General features: G+C 38.4%; 1 protein-coding gene across 1 annotated transcript in view; it reads left to right on the top strand.

Annotated features, from left to right (window-relative positions):
• Plaa (phospholipase A2 activating protein) overlaps positions 1–12,923 on the top strand; it is a 32,839-nt gene extending 19,916 nt beyond the window's left edge. The window contains exons 10-14 of the mRNA XM_021159280.3: positions 2,892–2,960; positions 6,394–6,462; positions 7,528–7,629; positions 10,192–10,356; positions 12,187–12,923. Coding sequence (XP_021014939.1) covers positions 2,892–2,960; positions 6,394–6,462; positions 7,528–7,629; positions 10,192–10,356; positions 12,187–12,749 — 968 coding nt within the window. The 3' untranslated portion in view covers positions 12,750–12,923. The remainder of the gene's footprint in view (positions 1–2,891; positions 2,961–6,393; positions 6,463–7,527; positions 7,630–10,191; positions 10,357–12,186) is intronic.
• The last annotated feature ends 8,977 nt before the right edge of the window (positions 12,924–21,900 follow it).

Genomic DNA, 21,900 nt, shown 5'->3' on the forward strand with positions numbered 1-21,900 from the left:
AGGCAACTTATAAAGTGTTTATTTGGGGATTAAAGTTTCATGGTTAAATTCCATGACCATCATTGGTGGGGAGAAATGGTGGCAGGCAGGCAGGCATGGCGTTGGAGCAGTAGTTGATAGATCACATCTTTGGACACAACCTGGGATCTGCCTGGGCTTTCTGAAAGCTCACAGCCTTCCCCTAGTGACAAGCGTCCTCCAATAAGGCCATTCCTCTAATTCGTCCCAAACAATTCCACAAGCTGTGTACCAAGTATTCAACTATATGAGCTTATGGGGCCTATTCTCTTTCAAACCACCACAGTGGTAAACAAATTAATGTTTTCATATGGGGCTAAATTACATAGATTAACAGCAACTTTAGGACAAAGTTTGAACATGTGATTTGTATTCCGTTGCCTGTAATTTAACATGTCATCTATAATAAAAAAATCATTAATGGGATTAGGAGTTAATGCCGGAATCTAAATTATAATCCAAGGAGTATTACGGTAAGTACAGGGTCCAGAAATTTGAGGTACAGAGGAAATAGATTGTCTTGTCTCCTCTTTGGACAAGGCTTCCTCTAAAATTTTAAAATAGATACTTAACAGTTATTGTCTTTGTTTTGGGGATGTGTGTATATGTATTATAGTTGGGTTGGGTTTTTTTTTGTTTGTTTTATGGTTTTAGAGCTTTATTATAGAAAGGCAGGGGGAAGGAGAGAAGGTTGAAAGAGGGGGAGAGGCCGGCCATGGCCACGTGGAGAAAGAGGTGAAGGGAGAGAGAGAAGGAGGGCTAGAGAGTAAGAAAGGTGAGAGCTTAAAGAGCTCTAGTTAGGATTTAACTCAGGGAAGGCCTTGTACATTCTAGTTGGCCATTCTTTTCAGTCTCCTGTTCTTATTTCTATTTCTTACCACTGTTTTTCCTGTATTTTTAGTTTAGTTTGTTATTGGTTTTTGTTTGTTTGTTTTTAATAAAAATTCATTTCACCTTCCTCTTTCAAATTCTGTAGTAGATGTTATGGTTTGAATATGTTTGGTCCAGGGAATGGCAGTATTTGGAGGTGTGACCTTGTTGGAATAAGTGCATCGCTGTGGTCGTGGGCTTTAAGACCCCCATCCTAGCTGCCTAGAAGTGAATATTCCACTAGCAGCCTTTAGATGAAGATGTAGAACTCTAAGCACTGTCTGCACCACGCCTGCCTAGATGTTGCCATGCTCCCACCATGGTGATAATAGACTGAACCTCTGAACCTGTAAACCAGCCCCAATTAAATGTTGTCCTTACAAGACTTGCCTTGGGCTGGGCAGTGGTGGTACACGCCTTTAATCCCAGCACTTGGAAGGCAGAGGCAGGTGGATTTCTGAGTACTCGTCCCGCCTGGTCTACCAAGTAAGTTCCTGGACAGCCAAGGCTACACAGAGTAACCCTGTCACGAACTCCCCTCCCCGCCCCCCAAAAAAAGACTTGCCTTGGTCATGGTGTCTGTTCATAGTAGTAAAACCCTAGCTAACAGCAGATCTTAACCCCTTTCCTCACAAATACTGCATGCTCTTCACATTCTCTTCTCTTCTAGGGTTTTCTTCTTCTAGGCATTGCCTATTTACATAGTTGAACTAATTTAACCTATATGTTATCATAATTAAAATTTCAAAATAATTTATTAATATAAGTGGCTTAACCCTCCAAATACTTGCGTTTAGCACAAAGAGAAGTGGTGAGGGAAACTGCATGCTTAGTGCCTGAAGATTTCCATTGCTATTTCAGACTACAGGACAAAACAGTGAATATATTGAATATTGTAAAAACTAACCCCCTGGCTATGTCTAGAAAATTAACAAAATACTTGGCTTCTAAGACTCTTTAACTTTTTAAGAGATGTGTGTGTGTGTGTGTGTGTGTGTGTGTGTGTGTGTGTACATGCAATTATTTCCTCCAAAGGTACTAACAAAACTATTTCACATACCACATTTATGTACATGTCAATGAAGCTCTCATTCCCTATAGCATTTTTCCCCACTGACTATCAAGTAGCAGCATCAGAGGTTACAGTTAATGTACCTGGCTAGAATCTCAGCACTGAGGGCACATTTGACATGTGAGGTAAGGAACCCAGGGCTTTCCCCAGAAGATTAACATTTAATGCTTGTGGTTTTCATGCAACAGCAGCCACAGGAATCCTAGTAAATCTCTACAGGATCAAGGATAGGAATTACATATGTATATTGTTGACTCAGAGACAACCTACAACTTTCTTATATCGATTTCACTTATTTCCATATTTATGTGCTGGGGATAAGACTTCAGAAAGGAGTTAGTTAAGAAACTACACTTAGGAACTGGAAAGACAGCCCAGTAGTTAAGAGCACTCACTGGAATATACAGGTTCTGGTCCCAGCATCCATATAGCAGCTCACATTGTTTGTATCTTCAGTTTCAGGGAATCTGATGCCCTTCTCTAGCCTCAGAGGACCCTAGGCACATACATGCTGCACAGACATAAATGTAGGGGAAAAATACATATTAAAACCATTTTTATGCAATATATTTTAAAAAGGCAAAAAGGCTGCAAAAATACAGTTGATTTTGTTTTGCATTGACCATCTACTACTGGGCACAGGGTCTGCCCTGAAGCATGGTTAATATCCCTAGTAAGACTCCATTGGAGAAAATTAATATTTCATTTGCAAATGTCATATACATAAAATTAAAAAGGAAAGGAGCTATGCTTGGAGAACCACTGAAATTTTAGTTTCTGCGCAGTACTAAAACATTTGACTATAATTCCTATCATGTGACAGCTTTGCTTTTGCTCTTCTCTCCAAGCTTGGATTCATTTATCATAAGCATTGTGCTATTAGGAATCTGTTTCCATATACTCAAGCTTTCCCGCTGTTTTGCATACATAGGTGGTGGTCGCTATGTTCCAGGAACTTCAGGACCTTCCAACACAGTGCAGACAGCAGATCCTTTCACAGGTGGGATGCAGTTTTCATTAATATAACCATGGCTCAATATATAGTACTTACATGACATTTATGTATAACGTGTATATATGCCCCTTACATTTTGGAGATATAATCCAATAATGATTAATTCCCTTAAAACTATTTTAAATTTTGATAGATCTTTAATTTTTACATTTTTCCTACAATGTATAGATTTTCTCCTGATTTTAAGTAATATATTACCAGAAACATTGTTTTCTCCAGTGGTTCTTTCTATCTAGAGATCAGAGTAGCTGGAAAGAGTTAGAAATAGAAGGTTTGCCGGGTGTGGTGTTTAATCCCAGCACTCGGGAGGCAGAGGCAGGCGGATTTCTGAGTTCGAGGCCAGCCTAGTCTACAGAGTGAGTTTCAGGACAGCCTGGGCTACATAGAAAAACCCTGTCTCGAAAAAAGGAAAGAAAGAAAGAAAGAAAGAAAGAAAGAAAGAAAGAAAGAAAGAAAGAAAGAAAGAAAGAAGAGAAAGAGAGGGAGGGAGAGATGAGAGAGAAGGTTTAATGTAAAATGACTGTAGTTCAAAACCTAGCTTTTTCATATTCTTGCTTTGAGAAATTGGCAAGTTACTTAACTCATCTGTGAAATTAGGTAATAGGTTGTTCAACCAAGATATAGTATCACTGTTATTGTTGGCATTACACTACCATAAATTGTGGACAAGGAGGAGCCATGTGAATCCTTCATATTGGAGAGCGCAGTACAATCAAGGGGTCTGCTCACACTTTTTGACTAAGCACGGAAGGAGGCATTCTACCCAGCTATCCAGGATCAGTGTTCCTAGTTGAAGTTATTAATGGCCTTCTTGAAGTCCTTGAAGTGTCATTGTAGGAATGCATTTACTTCCTGAGATATAATAAGCAAGCCTCAGTTGAGTCAACGCTACTGGAAAAACATTGCCAGAGTTGAACTTTAATGCTGCTGAAGAAACTGGTAGTTTCAGAATGCATTAATTTATCTTTATACACCAGCGTTGGATCTTGAGGTTGAGTTTATGGACGGTATATCCAGTTTGGAGGAGATTTGTGACCTTTAATGGAATCCAGTGGCCATCCAGACTTAGTACTATGAGCTATGGAAGTTGAAACCCGTTACCTTTTTTAGCCATAAATTGTTTCACTATAACTGTAGATCAGTGTCATAAAGCTCTGAATTTCTCTCATTGAGATTCCTTTCTCTAATGAATAATGTGATCACTGAAATGCAAGTGGTTGTACCTTGTACACTGACAACCAGATCTCAGGGCTATATGCTTTGGCAGTATGGTGTCTGTTAGGGAATGTTTTTTGAGTACATGATTTGATTTAAAATGGTAATGAAGACCTGAAGAGTATTTAAATGATGTCTTTCTCTTTATCAGTAGTTTTCAGAACAGTGATGTCCTGAAACTTAGTCCAGCAGAATTCCATAATTATTTTCCTGACCTCTTTTTTTCTTTTCCTAAAATAGACTAAACTTACCAAGCTTAAACACATACTAAGAAAAATCAGGAGAACTTCTGGGTCCATCATTACCAGAAGATACCTTCTTAGGCAAGTTGTCAGTGACTCAAGAGGTGCAACAAGCATATAGACATACCAAGTAGCCTACTAAATATCTAAGAGAATTAAGATACTGAACTCCACACTTACAGAAAGTAGATTACAAAATTGTATATGATGGTACCGATTTCCTAGCACTCGGGCGGTTAAGGACAAACTGAGAGTCATAAAAAACCCTGCCTGTTTTTTTTTTTTAATTTTTAATATTTTTTATTACATATTTTCCTCAATTACATTTCCAATGCTATCCCAAAAGTCCCCCATAGCGCCCCCCACTTCCCTACCCACCCATTCCCATTCTTTTGGCCCTGGCATTCCCCTATATTGGGGCATACAAAGTTTGCAAGTCCAATGGGCCTCTCTTTCCAGTGATGGCCGAACAGGCCATCTTTCGATACATATGCAGCTAGAGACAAGAGCTCCAGGGTACTGGTTAGTTCATAATGTTGTTCCAACTATAGGGTTGCAGATCCCTTTAGCTCCTTGGGTACTTTCTCTAGCTTCTCCATTGGGAGCCCTGTGATACATCCAATAGCTGACTGTGAGCATCCACTCCTGTGTTTGCTAGGCCCCTGCATAGTCTCACAAGAGACAAACCCTGCCTGTTTTAAGAAACAAGACCATCAAAATGGTAATATCCTACCATATAAAGATAAGCAAATTAAGTGGCATAATGCATACAAAGGTTTTTTTTTTTTTTTTTTTTTTTTTTTTTTTTTTCAAAATATCAGGAGGACATTTAGGTCATCAGCATTTATAACTAGTATTGCTGCTGCTTTTTCCACTTTACCAGCGATGTGAAGTTAAAAGATGAAAGAGTCCCTCATGAGGCTCACAATTTAAAGTTCTTAATTCTTTTCCTTATTAATGTATGTAGCAGTCGAACTTTTAATGTTTGTTAGGATGATCTGGGGAGCTTGTTTAAATTACTTATTTTAGTATTCTGGTTGGCATACACTTAAAATCAACAAATTCATTTCCTCTGTCATTATTATTATGTACATTTTTTGTTGGTTTTTGCTTTGCCTTTTTTGTCTGTGATGCCTTGCTTGTGCCATCTAGATTATATGTAAACTTAGGAAGTTTTCGTCTTCCTTCCCTCAGGCTGACAGAGGGCTCTGAACATCACAAAATTCTGTTGGTGCTCTGCATCTAGTATTCATGCTTCTGTCTGAAGTAACACTGCCAAAAGTACAACCTGAGATGTGGCTAGGCTGTTGTTAGAGCATCCCAGACACATGTTTAAGTCTTTCTGATTGACTCATGCACCAGCAGCTAGTCCTGTTCTTTTTCCTTAGAATAAGAGATTCATATATCATCCATTATTCATATATCATTGAAGGAAAAAGGCCATTTTCCCACTTCAATCTACTTATGTTTTGCAATTCACTAAACTGCTATAATTATGATGTAAAAAGCTAGTTTATTTTGTCACTTGAAAAGTTTTATGTGTAATAATTTTAAATTATTTTGTTTATTTGCCATGGGTGTTTTGCTTGCATGTATGTCTGTGCACTGTGTGCATGCAGTACACTGAGAAGCCAGCCAGAGAGAGCAGCAGATCTTTTGGGGCTGGAGTTAGAGATGGCTGTGAGCCACCATGTAGGTGCTGTTAATGAGCCATCTTATTGAAAGCCCAGGTCCCCTGGAAGAAAATCCAGTCATCTTAACCATTGAGCCACCTCTCCAGCCCCAGGAATTACTTTTTATCGATCATGTGATGACCTTCCTGATAAGCAGCTCACTGGAGGCATTTTCTTAGGTGCTGTTTTGAAGTGTGACCAGTGGTTTCATCGCTAGGATAAGGAAGCAATGGTTAGGCTTTATGATGTGTACTTACCTTCATTCATAGGACTCTTTTTGCACTGTAGGTGCTGGGCGTTACATGCCAGGTTCTGCAGGTATGGACACCACCATGGCTGGAGTTGATCCATTTACAGGTAGCTACTTTAAAGTTCTTTTTCTTTTAGATTTTTTTTTTTAAATTGCATTCAGACTTTTCAGGCCTTAGCTCAGTTGTTGAGTTCTTGCATGAACTCAACATGAACACTGCCTTGACTTTGATCTCTGATGCTGCAGAAGAAAGTTTTGGGTTTGATTCTGTTAATTTTAGCCCTGTGTCTTCCAAGTGCTGGAACTAAAGGTGTGCACAAGCACATTTAGCAACAAAAGACAATTTTAATTTGAAGTCATTTTATTCCACTAAATATTATTGAAATCTCAGTTTGTTCTCATTTGTTAGTCCTGGGATCTCTCTTTGGAGTGTGACTGTTCTCAACCTTGTTATGTAGACCAGAGAAATCTAGAACTTACAGAACTCTGCCAGCCTCTGCCTCTTGAGTGTTGGGATCAAAGGTGTACACCATCACACTTAGCTATTTTGAACCATTTTGTCCGTTATCAAGTAACTGAGTTTAAGTTAACATGGATAATTTATGAAGAAAATTATGCCACTGTCATTTGGCATAACCTATGAACCACATGAGAAAAGAGTTGTTAGCATAGTATTCAATTAGGAGAAGAATGAAGGTTCAAAATTGTTTTTTTGTTTGTTTGTTTGTTTTTTAAGATTTATTATTATATCACTGTCTTCAGATGCACCAGAAGAGAGCGTCAGATCTCATTACAGATGGTTGTGAGCCACCATGTGGTTGCTGGAAATTGATTTCAGGACCTTCGGAAGAGCAGTTGGTTCTCTTAACCAACCACTGAGCCATATCTCCAGCCCCGTTTTTGTTCTTTAACCAGAATATTTTCAGTTGAATATGAAGAGCCAAATTAGGAAATATGACATGAAAAGGCCCTTTCCTAAATCTTCTTCCATTTCCCGAACCAGAAATGATTACATTAATAAACACAAGTACTATATAGAAGTTTGTGAATGGCTTAAAGATGGCTCGTGTTATTGCGTGCACATGTCTCAGTAGTTGTGAGAACATAGTCAAGCATTTAGAAGAATCTTACTTTTTAGTATGCCTTATGACTTTCCTGATCTCTGTAAATAGGGAATAGTGCCTACCGATCAGCTGCATCTAAAACAGTGAATATTTATTTCCCCAAAAAAGAAGCTCTTACCTTTGACCAAGCAAACCCTACACAAATATTAGGTAAGTCTATATTCATATTTTTTGCTTGCATATTCAATGACCATTAGAGATGCTCTCAAAACTTAATCTTCCAGATGCCAGGATTTGCCTACCTAAACAGAGACTTACAGTGAGACATTTGTTTGTTTATGTTTATTTTTAAATTTACTTTATGTATACTGGTATTTTGTCTCCGTGTATATCTATGTGAGGGTGTTAGATCCCTTGGAAATGGGGTTACAGAGAGCTCTAAGCTGCCATGTGGGTGCTGGGAATTGAAACTAGGACCTCTGGAAAACAGCCAGTGCTCTTCCCTATTGCACCTTATCTCTAGCCTCCTTGAGGTATTTATTTTCCAGCTGTGTTGACTGCAGTCTAGTAATTTCACCTTAATGGATTCTAAGAAGCTTTGTACAAATATAAATGTTTTATCCTGACTTTAATAAAAAAATGAAAGTCCTGCCCTCAAACTCTTATTGTTGTTTGGGTTTGTTTGTTTGTATTGGATTTTTTAGGTTTTGGGGGTGACAATGAATGAATCTTTAAAAAGAAATCTTTGAAAAATAAAGGTCATAATTTTTTTTTTTTGGTTTTTTGAGACAGGATTTCTCTGTGCAGTCCTGGCTGTTCTTGAACTCACTCTGTAGACCAGGCTGGCCTTGAACTCAGAGATCCACCTGCTTCTGCCTCCCAAGTGCTGAGATTAAAGGAATGAGCCACCACTGCATTTTTTTGTTTTTTTTTTTAAAGCAGGTTTTTATTATGTATCACAGACTCACTCTGACTCCTGATCTTTCTGCCTTAGCTTCAAAGATGTGTGCATCTTTGTTTCTAAATGTTTCTTGACCTTTTTATTTAGCCTCTTTTCTCTTCTGTTTTTTTGACATTTACTGTGTTGCTTTTCTTTTATCTAATTATTCTTATTATTGATACTGATTTATATGGTTTGGAGTGGGTGGAGAAGCAGGGAGGATCTGAGAGGAGTTGGGGAAGGAGAAACCATATATTATTTTAAAAATATGTTTTCAGCTGGGCGTGGTGGCGCATGCCTTTAATCTCAGCACTCGGGAGGCAGAAGCAGGTGGATCTCTGAGTTCGAGGCTAGCCTGGTCTACAGAGTGAGTTCCAGGACAGCCAGGGCTACACAGAATAACCCTGTCTCGTAAAATCAAAAAAAAAAAAAAAATGTTTTCAATTTAAAAGAAAAAATGAGTGTCCTGTAGACAGAGGCAGTGTAAAGTACTTGTTGCCATGCCTGAGCAGAGTTCAGTTCTTGGGACCCACATGGAGGAAAGAAAATGGACTGCATGTCCTCTGACCTCCATACCTGTCCAGAGTCAACAGTTTATTGTGAACCCTGCACCTTGTGTCTGGAGATCCTAAAGCTTTTAAAATGATGAATAAAAACAGGTACTAGGGGTAGGTGTTCTTAGCATTTAGGATGATGAAGCAGGAAGAGTTTAAGGGTAGCTTGAGTTGTATATGAAACTATCTTGGAGAAAGGGGGCAGCGATGGTGAGAGAAACTGTGCTGTTTGCTTTGATTGCTTTTCTTGTAGTTTTTCTCAAATTGAAGTGAATAAAGAAAATCTGTGACTGTAAATTACTTTATCTCTCAGTCACAAAGCAGATGGTGACAAATGAAAAAAGGACTGTACCTAGACATAGATATAAAGCAAATATTTTATTATTATTATTATTATTATTATTATTATTATTATTATTTATACTGGTACCAGGAGCATTGATAGGCCATAATACTTTGACCTAAAAAGTTAATGCACACTTAGGCATTTGTTAATTCTACTACAAATCTAAGAGATTTTTACATTCCTTAAATGTTGTTTCAGATAATTTGCCAGTTTTTAAAACTGTAGTACCAAATACAAGTGAGATAGGTTCAAAGTCCATTTGTGATTGTTAAAAGATTTGTGAGTCTGAGACTGGCAAGATGGCTCAGCAACTAAAAGTACAAGCTTGATGCCCAGAGTTTGATCCCTGGAATCTGTGTGGTGAAAGGAGAGAATTGATGCCTTAAGAATATTTATTTCAGCCGGGCGTGGTGGCGCACGCCTTTAATCCCAGCACTCGGGAGGCAGAGGCAGGCGGATTTCTGAGTTCGAGGCCAGCCTTGTCTACAAAGTGAGTTCCAGGACAGCCAGGACTATACAGAGAAACCCGGTCTCGAAAAAACCCCCCAAAAAAAAAAAAAAAAAAAAGAATATTTATTTCTGTACACACACACACACACGCACACACACATGCACATACATACAAACACCATACACAAAAATAATAGATAAATGTTTTAAGTCATTGTGAATTTGGGGAAAATAGGAGGTGACTTAACTTAAATATACATAACTTCCTATTGCTTTGGAAGACAGATTGGCTCCAGAGCAGTACCTGAATGTCTGGAAAAACAGGTCAAGTCAAAACCAATGTGGTCACCGTTCTTATGCTCATAGACTCAGTTTATGGTCTTTGATAATTGCCAAGAAGAATGGTGCTGTACAGAGAGTTTTCCTGAAAAATGTTGTCTAAGTTCAGTAGGGAATTTTGAAAGATTGATTTTGGTTTCTAGGAAAACTGAAGGAACTTAATGGAACTGCACCTGAAGAGAAGAAGCTAACTGAAGACGACTTAGTACTTCTTGAAAAGATACTGTCCCTGATTTGTAATAATTCCTCAGAAAAGCCAACGGCCCAGCAACTTCAGATTTTGTGGAAGGCTATCAACTGGCCTGAAGGTAAATAAGTAGTCTTCAAAATTTAACCAAGAAGTTTTTATTTCTAACAAATTACTGATATTCCTAGATTAAATAGAAGTTAACCTGGGTATTTCTCATTTAGATGATAGACAGTTGCACAGAAAGGCTTTGCCACATCACTAGAGTTCATAATTATAGCCTATGAGAATCTAATAGTGTATGTTTGGTATTCCTTAACTGAAAGTTAGGAACCAGGAATGTTTTAGAATTTGGAGATTCTCAAAGTTTAAAATATTTTTATTGACTTTACTGATTGATTTTTGGGTTTTCAAATTAGATACCTAATGCTAAAACATTTGAGATTTGAGATTTTAGGATTTAGGATTCTCAATCTATACTACAATGATCCCTGTACACACAGCAGTTTGTGAACTCTGTCATATTGTCTGATCTCTTTCAGACCCTTTGGCCTATTTTATGTGTGTATAGCTGTGTTGCCTGCTAGTATGTATGTGCACCACATGAGTGCTTGATGAATGTAGGAGTCAGAAGAAGGCAACAGAACCCCAGGTGCTCCAGTTAGAATGGTTGTGAGCCACCATGCGGGTCTTGGAATTTGGACCTGGATCCCTGTAAGAGTAGTTAGTGATCTAAATCACTAAGCCATCTCTCAAGCCTGTGGTTTATTTTCATGACAGTAATTTATTGGGGGTTAAAAGGCTGCTTTCCTTTCCTACGAAACAGCCACTTTAAAGATTTAACTGATGCTTTGGCTGTTTATTGTGTTTCCCTATCTCTGTATTTCCTTTGAGTGGCAATTAGACTCTAGCTTACTAGGGTTGTTTTATTCTAGTTCATGTGAAGATCTTTTATACATGATGGTGCCTTTTGTTTTTGTATTATGAAGCATGTAATGTCCCATTTTTCTTAGACTCAAAGAAGGACTGTTCAATAAATGTTCAGATGACATCTATGTGGCCCTCAGTTACAAAGCTCTACCAACTTATGAGGATCCTTTCAGCATTTGTTAACTGAAATTCTTCTTTAACTTTTCCTTTAACTCTATAGCCTAGTTATCAAATATTTAAAATAAGCCCTTGTAGCATTCATTTAACTCATTGATGGCTTAGCTGTGTCAGACTATTTGACAGTGGAGAGAGTTGCCTCAGTTTTGAAATGTATAGCAATCAATGTAGTCTGTGTTGTGGTAAATATTATTTGGGGGTTTCTATCCCACCTTAGATCATTTAATTCCCAAATAAAAGACACAAACCCTTTATATTCACAGTAAGCCTTAAAGCTCTAGAGCTGGGCAGATATCAACTCTTTATGCTATTTTGTCTATTTCCTGTTACTGTCAATAACCCTGAGATATAGATACCCCTGCCATGTTCCTCCTGGGTCTCTCCTACTCCAAGTGGCCAGCCCTCATGGCTGTGCTTCATGATCTGCCTACCCCATGGCATCTTTAGACTTCTCACCTTTCTTCCTCATGGTGTCTGCCTCAGACTACGAGCCCAGGATCAGAAGCCCCACATACCTCTCTTCTGCCCAGCTACAGGCTCAAGCATCTTTATTCAACAAATAGTTTTAAATTAAGGAGCCAGATTCAAAGCATCACTTGGTATACATGAGGATCTCATTGGGGTTGTCATTGGGGACAACCACATCTTGAGGGCCAGTATTTAGCATTAAAATACATAGCAACAGACCAAATCTCAACACTGTGCAAATATAAAAATAACATTTTTTATGTATTCTAAAAATGATTGTTTTGTAGTGGGAAAATAAAGTACATTTGAATAATAGGTATAAGGAATTTTCTAGATTTTTTTTTTATACACATTAATGAATATTTCTTTTTAACAGACATTGTCTTTCCTTCACTTGACATTCTTCGGCTATCGATTAAGCATCCCAATGTGAATGAGAATTTCTGCAATGAAAAAGGAGACCAGTTCAGCAGCCATCTTATCAACCTTCTGAACCCCAAAGGAAAGCCAGCAAACCAGCTGCTTGCTCTTAGGACTTTTTGCAATTGCTTTGTTAGTCAGGCAGGACAAAAGCTCATGATGTCCCAGAGGGAGTCACTGATGTCACATGCAATAGAACTGAAATCCGGGAGTAATAAGAACATTCATATTGCTCTGGCTACGTTGACCTTGAACTATTCTGTTTGTTTCCATAAAGACCATAACATTGAAGGGAAAGCTCAATGCCTGTCAGTAATTAGCACAATCTTGGAAGTTGTACAAGACCTAGAAGCCACGTTTAGACTCCTTGTGGCTCTTGGGACACTTATCAGTGATGATTCAAATGCTATACAATTAGCCAAATCTTTAGGTGTTGATTCTCAAATAAAAAAGTATGTCTCCGTATCAGAGCCAGCTAAAGTAAGTGAATGCTGTAGACTTATCTTAAATTTGCTGTAGCAGTAGAGAAAGGAAGCTGAGGGGTTTTCTTTTTTGTTTTGGGGGTTTTTTTTTCCACATTTTACATGACTGATTGCAGATGTTTAAGAAGAAAGAAAGGAAAATTGGATTAAGTTCAGATCTTGTAGAGTTGTGTTGAGGAGAAACAAATTATAAATAAAGTTTTTGCACTGATGGTTGTGAGGTTTTCCTGTGTAATGGAGTAGATTTTCAAGGGTGTAGAAATGTTAAAAACTATAATAACAGCACAATTACAACAGCATTTTCTTCCTTACCTTCACCACTCAGGAGAACACAGAGGTTCTATAACCTGTTTCTGATCTATGACATCTTGTTCAGTTGACTGTTCTCTTTTGTACATTAGCTTCTCCACTTTCACTGTTGTATTCTTTCAATAGCACTGATGCATTTCAAGGTCTTCTTTTAGGATTTACTTGAAAAATCATTTTAATTAAGTTTGTTATAAATTGTAAATTGGTAGATAATAATTTCTTGAGCCATTTGTAAATAGAAAGTGTCATCTTTCATGGTTCAATTTTACATGAAGAAAGCACATTGGTAAGCTGTTACATTACATATCATTTCAGACAACTGAGGCCTTAAATGAGTATGGCTTAGGACTTTCTTACACTATATGAGGTAACTTCATTTTTTCTTGTTTTGATATCTTACAAGTTAAATCGTTTCTTTTATCCTTCACCATTTGAAGTAGTAGTGTCATCTTTCATTTCAGTTTTGATATGATTATGTACATGTTGATCATATTCATTATTTCAAAGAGAATATTTGGATTTTTTTTTTACTTTTACTAGACAATTGTGTAAGCAACAATTATCAGACTTTAAAGTAAAAAACCTGTCATGTGAAATTAGTATTTTTAGTCCCTGGAATGGTCCAGGTATTACATTGCTATCTAATTCTCAAATCAGCTTTCTTTGAAAAGTGGTTATTGTGCTTCTGTTTTCAAAAAGAAAGGTAATAGAATAAATTATAGGAAGGTTAAACATGAACATAAAGGCACGAGTACTCCATGTAGTCTAGTCTACACAGAGCACTTGCCATGATGCAGCTTCCTAGAAAGCCACAGATTTGTTTCTAAATATCCCAGCAACTAAAAACAAAGGAGGAAACATCCTTTAATTGAACAATTCATTATGTCTATGACAGTGCTGTTTCTTCTTTCTTTTTTGGTTTCTCAAGACAAGGTTTCATTAGCAGCCCTGGCTGTTCTGGCACTCACTTTATAAACCAGGTTGGCCTTGAACCCCGAAACCTGTCTGCCTCTGCCTCCTGAGTACTAGGATTAAAGCCACCACTCCCAGCTCAGTCCCTTTTCTTAAGAAGTGTACTTATATTGGTATGTGTATGTGTGTGCCTTTTGGTTTTATTTGTTTTTCGGTAATAGGGACCACACCTGGGTGCATGTTGGGGAAGGTCTACTCACTGGATTACATTCCCAGTTCCAGGCTTTCGTCTTGATTATGGAAGAAATGGTTTTATAAGGACTTTGTTAAAAATGGTGAGCAGTGATCTCAACATTGCCATTATGGAGAGCCATGGGTTTCCTGACTTAATGCCATATCACAGTCTAAGAAGAACACATTTTTTTTCCACTAAGGGGAAGAAGATTCCGAGTGTTGAGATTAATACAGGAAAGAACTTGTAGAATATCAAAAGGGAGTGAGGAAATGTAAATAGGGGATGTGTGCTTTACTGAGTATTAAATTCCAAGTTCCTTGTGTGTACCTGAACTTTAAACTTTATGTTGCTGGTTCATTTATGTACTCATACTTTACCTGTATTGAATTGAGATTTAAATTTTTATATCAGAATTAAATGGTAAAAAAATCATCCTGGTGCCATTATAATACTTGGCTTGTTAATACATCCATTCTAGCATGCAATTTTAAGTACAATTTATGTTATATTTTGAAAAGCAGGGTGGGTATCTTTGGAAAAAGGATGGATGTGGTCTTACTTAAAACATGAGTTCACTCTTCAGAATGTAAGAGGTGGCAAATTGTAAATACTTTTGTTTCTAATCACTGGCTTTTTTATAACTTTTATTTGTACAGCCTAACAAAAACATAATCTCACTTGAACCTGTCAAATGGTGGTTTACATATTTTGTTTTTCTTTAAACTTTTTTATAGACCTCTTAATGTTTTCTTGAATATAAAAGAAATAAACATACATTTAGTAAATCATACACACATCTTATTGACTGTAATCCTACTAAGTAGAAAACCATTCTTAGTTTTATACTACATTGACATGTCTGTAAATGTGCATTTTAATTTTTCAAAAAGGGAGGTATTGGTCAGAAACTTTAATATACCCATTCTCTATTATCTGAGACTTTCCTGCTTTTGATTATCAAGCGATGCTATTAAAGATTGCACAACAGTCTTTACCATTCCCTTAGGAATATATTTTATGCATGAAATTGATGGACCAAGTTAATAGGCAATTTTGGATTGATGTCTGTCTAAATCAACTCCACTGGGACAAATACAGGCTAGTGAATTTCCTACTGTATTTTCAACTACATTATACATTCAACTACAGACATACATGATGTCCCTCTCATAACTATTGTTTTTATCTCCTTATAAATGCTACTGCTGTGGTTTTCTTATGACTAGCTGCGTTTGTTTTACTGGTAATATATCACCACACAGCATTATAGTTAATTTTTTTTTAATCCACTGCAGTTTGACAAATGATGGTAGAAACATAGCTAAAGATAAATCTTTTACAAAGATAATTTTGGAGTTAAATGTAGGTTACTTGGTACACAGCATTTTATGAAGAAGTGATAAAATGAATAGACAAGTGTTTGATGTGTTATTTTTCCTTCAGGTCTTTAAAGGGTTTCCTCCTGCATGTCTTAAGAGAGAACTTAACTACTCAGGATTAAGACTTACCCAGGGGCTGGAGAGATGACTCAACGCTTGGACACTTGTTGCATTTACAGAGGACCTGGGTTCAGTTTCCTATACCTAATGGTGGTTCACAACCATCCATAACTCCAGTTCCAGAGGATCTGATCTCTTCTGACCTTTGTGCACCAGGCACAAGCATGTTGGACATACATCATACATTCATACATTCATAGATATATACAGGCAAAACCTGTATCTGCAAAAAATATGTAAATTTTAAAGTGTTACTTAGTTGTATTAAAATATACTTTCTAGGGACTGGAGAAATGGCTCAGTGGTTAAGTTTGTGTTCTGCTTTTCTACAACTTGAGTTTGAGTCACAGTTCACAGGTGGCTCACAACTGCCTGCTAACTCCAGATCCAGAAAGACTGGATTCCTCTGGACTCTGTTGGCTCAGCACTCAGGTGCCTATGTAGACCCACATATCTACGCATAATTTAAAAGTAATAAATCTTTAAACTTTCTAATTTTAATTCCTAATGCATTTTCTGTAACAAACTGAATAGTTTAAGTATGATTATAGATACAATACCGAAGACCCTTTTTAACATTTTCCCATGAGTTTTCCTTTAATATTCATAAAAGTTACAAAAAAATTCAGTGAACCTCTAAGGACTTAAAGCTATATAGTACTCCTTGACATGGAGTTAAATCTCTTCCCAAATCTACCACTACCTCAAGTTGAAAACACATGTTATTATACTGAACCTGTTAAACAGCAGCTTGAGACACTGGAGTACTGATTCCTGTCAGGTTAATTTAGCTGTCCTGCATTGCCTCTGCTTTCTACAAAAGGGTATTTTAACTAGATACTGCTATTTGAGAAAAGCTTAAAATCTAGTTTTCTTCTGAGTGGCATTACTCTTGTGCCATCATAAAGTCTATCCACTGCTGTCCAAGACTAGATCCTACATTTTCACCATGTTTGCTTTCTCTATACTTTAAGACTGCATAAATTGCAGATTTCTCATCAATTAAACACTTCAATATAAATCCCTGAATACAAGCATATTTACACATTTTTGAAATTACTTATTTGCCCTAATATCACTCTTGCTTTAAAAGTACCTACTCAGAAAAAAATCATCAGGATTTATGAGTTGTAGGCATGTATGTAATATTTCTTACTCTAGAATAGTCCATCTTTTAAAGGTACTGTCTTTAGAATTCTGACTACTATAGAATTTGAAGTAGCTCACATGCTAAAACATTTCCTATAGCCCTTCTGTATTACATATTGTTTAATAAAATACCCTACAACTTAAAGGTTTGAGATAATGTATTATTACCTAGCTTACCCAATGGTGCCTTGTGTGCTACAATACAGACTTGCAAGGCAAATGTGCCCATTGGGGCAACGGCAGTATGGCTCTTCCAGAGGTAACTTGCCACTCTGATTGTATCTCAAGTCCACCTCACAGGAAGGAATTTATGCCTGGTATTGTAAACCTGGTCAAAAGCCTATAACTGAAGCAGTCATAGGTCCCAGTGGGGAACCTAATACTGTTGTGTTGCTAAATGGACATAAGGCCAAACAGGCTATGTAGAGAAGTACTGTTCTCAACCTTGATCTAAGAAGCTTCTTAGTGAAATGCAGAGCCTAATGGCTGCTCGAGGTGCTGAGCACAGGTGACCATTGCATACTCATCTCTAAAGAGGATATCTTACCCTGTCTAAGGCTTAGAACATAGTAGGAGAAACAGCAGAAAGAATCTAAGAGCTGGATAATGGAGGGCAGAGCCAGGAAAGACCACCTTTGAGCATGCGAGGTCATTGCAATCACAAACTCAGCTGCTGTAATTGATTACCTTCAGTGGGCCTGCATAAGATTGAGCTTGTCAGCATTCAGTCATGACTTGGAGAGGGCCTCATTGATAGGTAATGGGGTGGGAGTGGGGAAGTCATTGCATACAGTGGGAGGAACTTGAAGGGAGGGGAGGACTGGGGACTAAGATAAGAAAGGATGGGGGAGTGCATATAATTGGAATATGTGTGTGTACCCACATATGTATGCTAAGTCACCATTGTATATCCAGGTCTAAACAGACTATATATTATTCTCTCCAAGGCTTAGAAATAAAATTGTCAATACAGTTGAAAAAAACTTAAAAGACAGATGGAAGTCGGGCATGGTGGCGCACACCTTTAATCCCAGCACTCGGGAGGCAGAGGCAGGTGGATTTCTGAGTTCAAGGCCAGCCTGGTCTACAGAGTGAGTTCCAGGACAGCCAGGGCTATACAGAGAAACCCTGTCTCGAAAAACCGAAAAAAAGAAAAGAAAAGAAATAATGGCCTACATAAAAGAATATTTACCTTGACTCAGCTCGAAGGTACGCAGAAAGGCTAGTTACACCCATTTGCAAAGTAACTGGAGTCCTGAAACATGAAAGTCAACCCAAGGGTGACACCTTGAGGGAGTTATGGTTACAAGCAGCAAGCTTGTCATACATTCCTCTCTTGTCACAATCAGGAAATCACTCATCAAAACCTGGGCAGTAATTTTGCTTCCTTCCCTTCCTAGGTATCAGAGGTTGGGGACAGGCAGGTCCTGAGAGCTCTCTAGCTAGAAACAGTGAGGTTCTGGTTCAGTGAGAGACTCTTAAGACAATAAGGTGGAGAATGATACAGGAAGCCATCCAATATGTAACTCTGGCCTCCACACATGCATGTCTGGGCAACTGCACCAGCACACACAGGTGTGAAGGGGGTGGGGGAGGAGAGAGAGAGAGAAAAGGAAAGCGGTGGGGAAGAGAAGATGGAAAGTGCCAATGTAATTTGGTGACTACCCCTACTCCTTTCCAACTAATAACTCTCAAAGACTTTTCAAGAGAAAAAAACGGACAAGTCCTTTTAAAAATGAATCTTCAGCTTCAACAGCTGTGCTAGCTAGTTTTGAATGTCAAGTTGACACAGACTAGCGTCATTAGGGACGAGGGACCCTCAACTGAGGAAATGTCCCCACCAGGTTGCTTGTGGGCAGCCTGTGGGCATTTTCTTGATTAATCACTGAGTGGGTGACTCCATCCCACAGAGGGCAGTGCTAGGGTGCGTGGTCCTGCAATGTATAAGAAAGCAGTTGAGCAACCCAGGAGGAGCAAGCCAGTAAGCATTCCTCTATGGCTTCTGCATCAGCATCTACCTCCAGGTTTCTACTCTATTTGAATTCCTACTATGACTTTTCTCAGTGAAAGACTGTGATGTGGAAGTGTAAGCTGAAATAAACCGCTTCCTTCTCTAGTTGCTTTTGGTTGTGGTGTTTTATCACAGCAATAGAAACCCTAAGAAAGACAAGAACCAACTGGTGAAACCAAACTTTCTGACCAGACATCCTTTGACAAGAAAAATGTCCTGAACATAATAAAAGAGTTTGCTGTGGCTGCTGTAAAAGGCCAGGGTACCTAAAAAGGAACTGTAGAAAATCCAGATATTAACAGGAGGAAATTAGAAGAGGAACAGGATTTCCTGTTTTACATGAAAATAAAGAAAACACTTTAGAGGGTCTTACTAAGGAAAAAGAAAAGAAAAGAAAATAGCAGACAGAAGAGACTTCCAGGATATTACTGCCAACAATTAGTCCAGTAGTCAAAGGTTGCTTCCTTGTTTCAGAGAGCCAGCAGCCATACAGTGACGTCTCATAAGTTGAAGGACAGTGGCTGTTCTATTTGTATAGCTCATCCTGTAACTGACTACCAATACTGTCAGTAGGCCTGCCTCAGAAACAGAGCTTCCTTTCTCTTTCCTTAAGTCTCTCTGCTTGTCTCTCTACTACTCCTGCCATTGCGTTCTGCAGAGCTTCTTCTCTATGCTTATGTTGCCTGACTGTTTGCTCTTCATGCTGGAGAGAACTCTGAGAAAAACTAACACATATTGCTGATGTTATTTGCTTTATAGAGCAAATGTGTTTTTAAAAATTCTAATAAAAGGCCGGGCAGTGGTGGTGCAGGCCTTTAATCCCAGCACTTCGGAGGCAGAGGCAGGTGGATTTCTGAGTTTGAGGCCAGCCTGGTCTACAGAGTGAGTTACAGGACATCCAGGACTGCACAGAGAAACCCTGTCTCAAAAAACAAAAAACAAAATACAAATTCTAATAAAAACACCACAGGGCGGTCCTTTGTCTCTTTAATGGAAATCAAAAAACAAACAAAGAACCCAAAGCCCTCTCCCAAACTATCACCAACTCAGCAAAGTAAACTGATTACCTAAACTAGGTCCTACCACGTGGCAGAAAGTAATGTGACTAGTCGTTATACAGACAGTCATCAAATATTTGAAATGGCACAAGCTCTGAGCATGTTGTGCGGGGGTGGGGAGGGAATGGTTTCCTTCCCTCTTCAGAACAACCCATTAAAAAATAGTCGCCCACATTTAGACATAAAAGCAATTTTAAAACCTAGCTAAAGCCATCGTTTAAGTTTGATTGTTGTTCAAGAGTTACCATGTATTCCAGGTTTAACTTGAACTCAGTCACCTGACTGTCTCCCAAGGGCCAGGATTACTGTGTATCATGACACTGGGTGGAACAACAAACTTGTTGACTTGCCCTTGCATAATCAGGCCCAGTGCAAATTGTTAAGAGAGAGCTGCTGAGAATGAATGATGAATGAACCATGGAGAAACAATCTTTTTGTTTGCTTGGCTTTAGGTCACTATGTAGCCCAAGCTAGCCTCAAACTTCAAACTTGATATATTTCCCTGACTGTTCACCTCCCCCTCTCTCTCTCCACCTTTCCCTCCCTCCACACATACACATTACACACAATATACATATGCATACACACTACATACACACTACACATACTGCACACTACACACATATACACATACATTACACACACCACACACATACTACACGCATACATATATATTACACATTATATATACACTATACACACACACACAAACAGTGCTTCTATTGCAGGTACATGCCAGGGTACTCAGACCTTTACCAGAAACTAACTTACGGTGTGGCACAAAGAACAGACCACTTCTCCATAGTCCTTCAGCCTACCTTCTTACAACATGTTCATGTGTTTATTCTTAGGAACCACATAAACTGCTTCCTTATTAGGCTGGGATACTTCTTTTTTTGTTTTGTTTTGTTTTTTGTTTGTTTCTTTCTTTGTTTTTGAGGCAGGGTTTCTTTGCGTAGCTTTGGCTGTCCTGGAACTCACTTTGTAGACCAGGATGACTTCAAACTCAGAGAGAGATCTGCCTACCTCTGCCTCCCAAGCGCTGGGATTAAAGGCGCATGTTACCACCACCCGACTAGGCTGGAATATTTCTTTGTTGCAAAGCCATGGCTCAAAAGGTAGTGGAAATCTTTCCAGAAACTCTGTTCTCTTCTGAAGAGGTCCTTCTGAATTTTAGTTTCCTGGGCCACATGATTTAGTTAATTTGTAACATGGTGAATTCTCTTAGACTGCAGTTATACTTACTCTCCATAGTTTTAAGGACGATGGAAGACACAATGTAACAATAAATCCCAGTTGTTAACAGTGGTTTTCAACTTTGACTGGGCAAAAGCTACTTTGTTGATTTTGCTTAATTAAACTTTGTTCCAATCTCATTTGGAAAAAAATCAAGATTTTTTCCCCTTTGAAATAATAACAGGAAGGCCCATCTGCCTAGGAGAAGGGAGCACATGAGCTAACTCTCCTCCAAGGAGATAGTTTCCACTGCTGGTGAGACCTAAACTTAAAAAAAAAAAAATCCAAGATTTTAATGGGGAGCTCCTGAGGATAAAGATATCATTCCAGATCACAGCTTCCAACCTGGGGGTTGAGTTTACTGGAAGCTAAATAAAGCGCTCCCTCCAGCTTCCTGGACATATTGTTATCCCATCCTGCGTCACTAGGCATTGACTCATTTGAAAAAGGAAGACCTCACTAGAGAGCCTCACTAAAATTGACTACCAGTTCTATTTTTTTCCAATTTACAAGCATTTTTATTGAGATAGGGTCTCTCTATGTAACCCTAGCTGTCCTGAAACTCACTTTGTAGTGAGGGCATGACCTATAGCAGGGTTTCCCATGGTTCACTGTAACCTGATAGTTTCCATTAGAACATTTGATTAATGAACTTGTTCTGTTCTGTGACAATAAGTATTCATTTAACTGCTGCCATGTTGGAACATGATATTTGGAGCAATCTGGGATCTTGTTTCTGTGCAATGGTTTTTCACGCTTAGCTCATAATAAGTAACCCT

Source organism: Mus caroli, unplaced genomic scaffold (genome assembly GCF_978045245.1).
Source record: "Mus caroli unplaced genomic scaffold, Mus_caroli_1 scaffold_6, whole genome shotgun sequence".
NCBI lineage: Eukaryota > Metazoa > Chordata > Mammalia > Rodentia > Muridae > Mus > Mus caroli.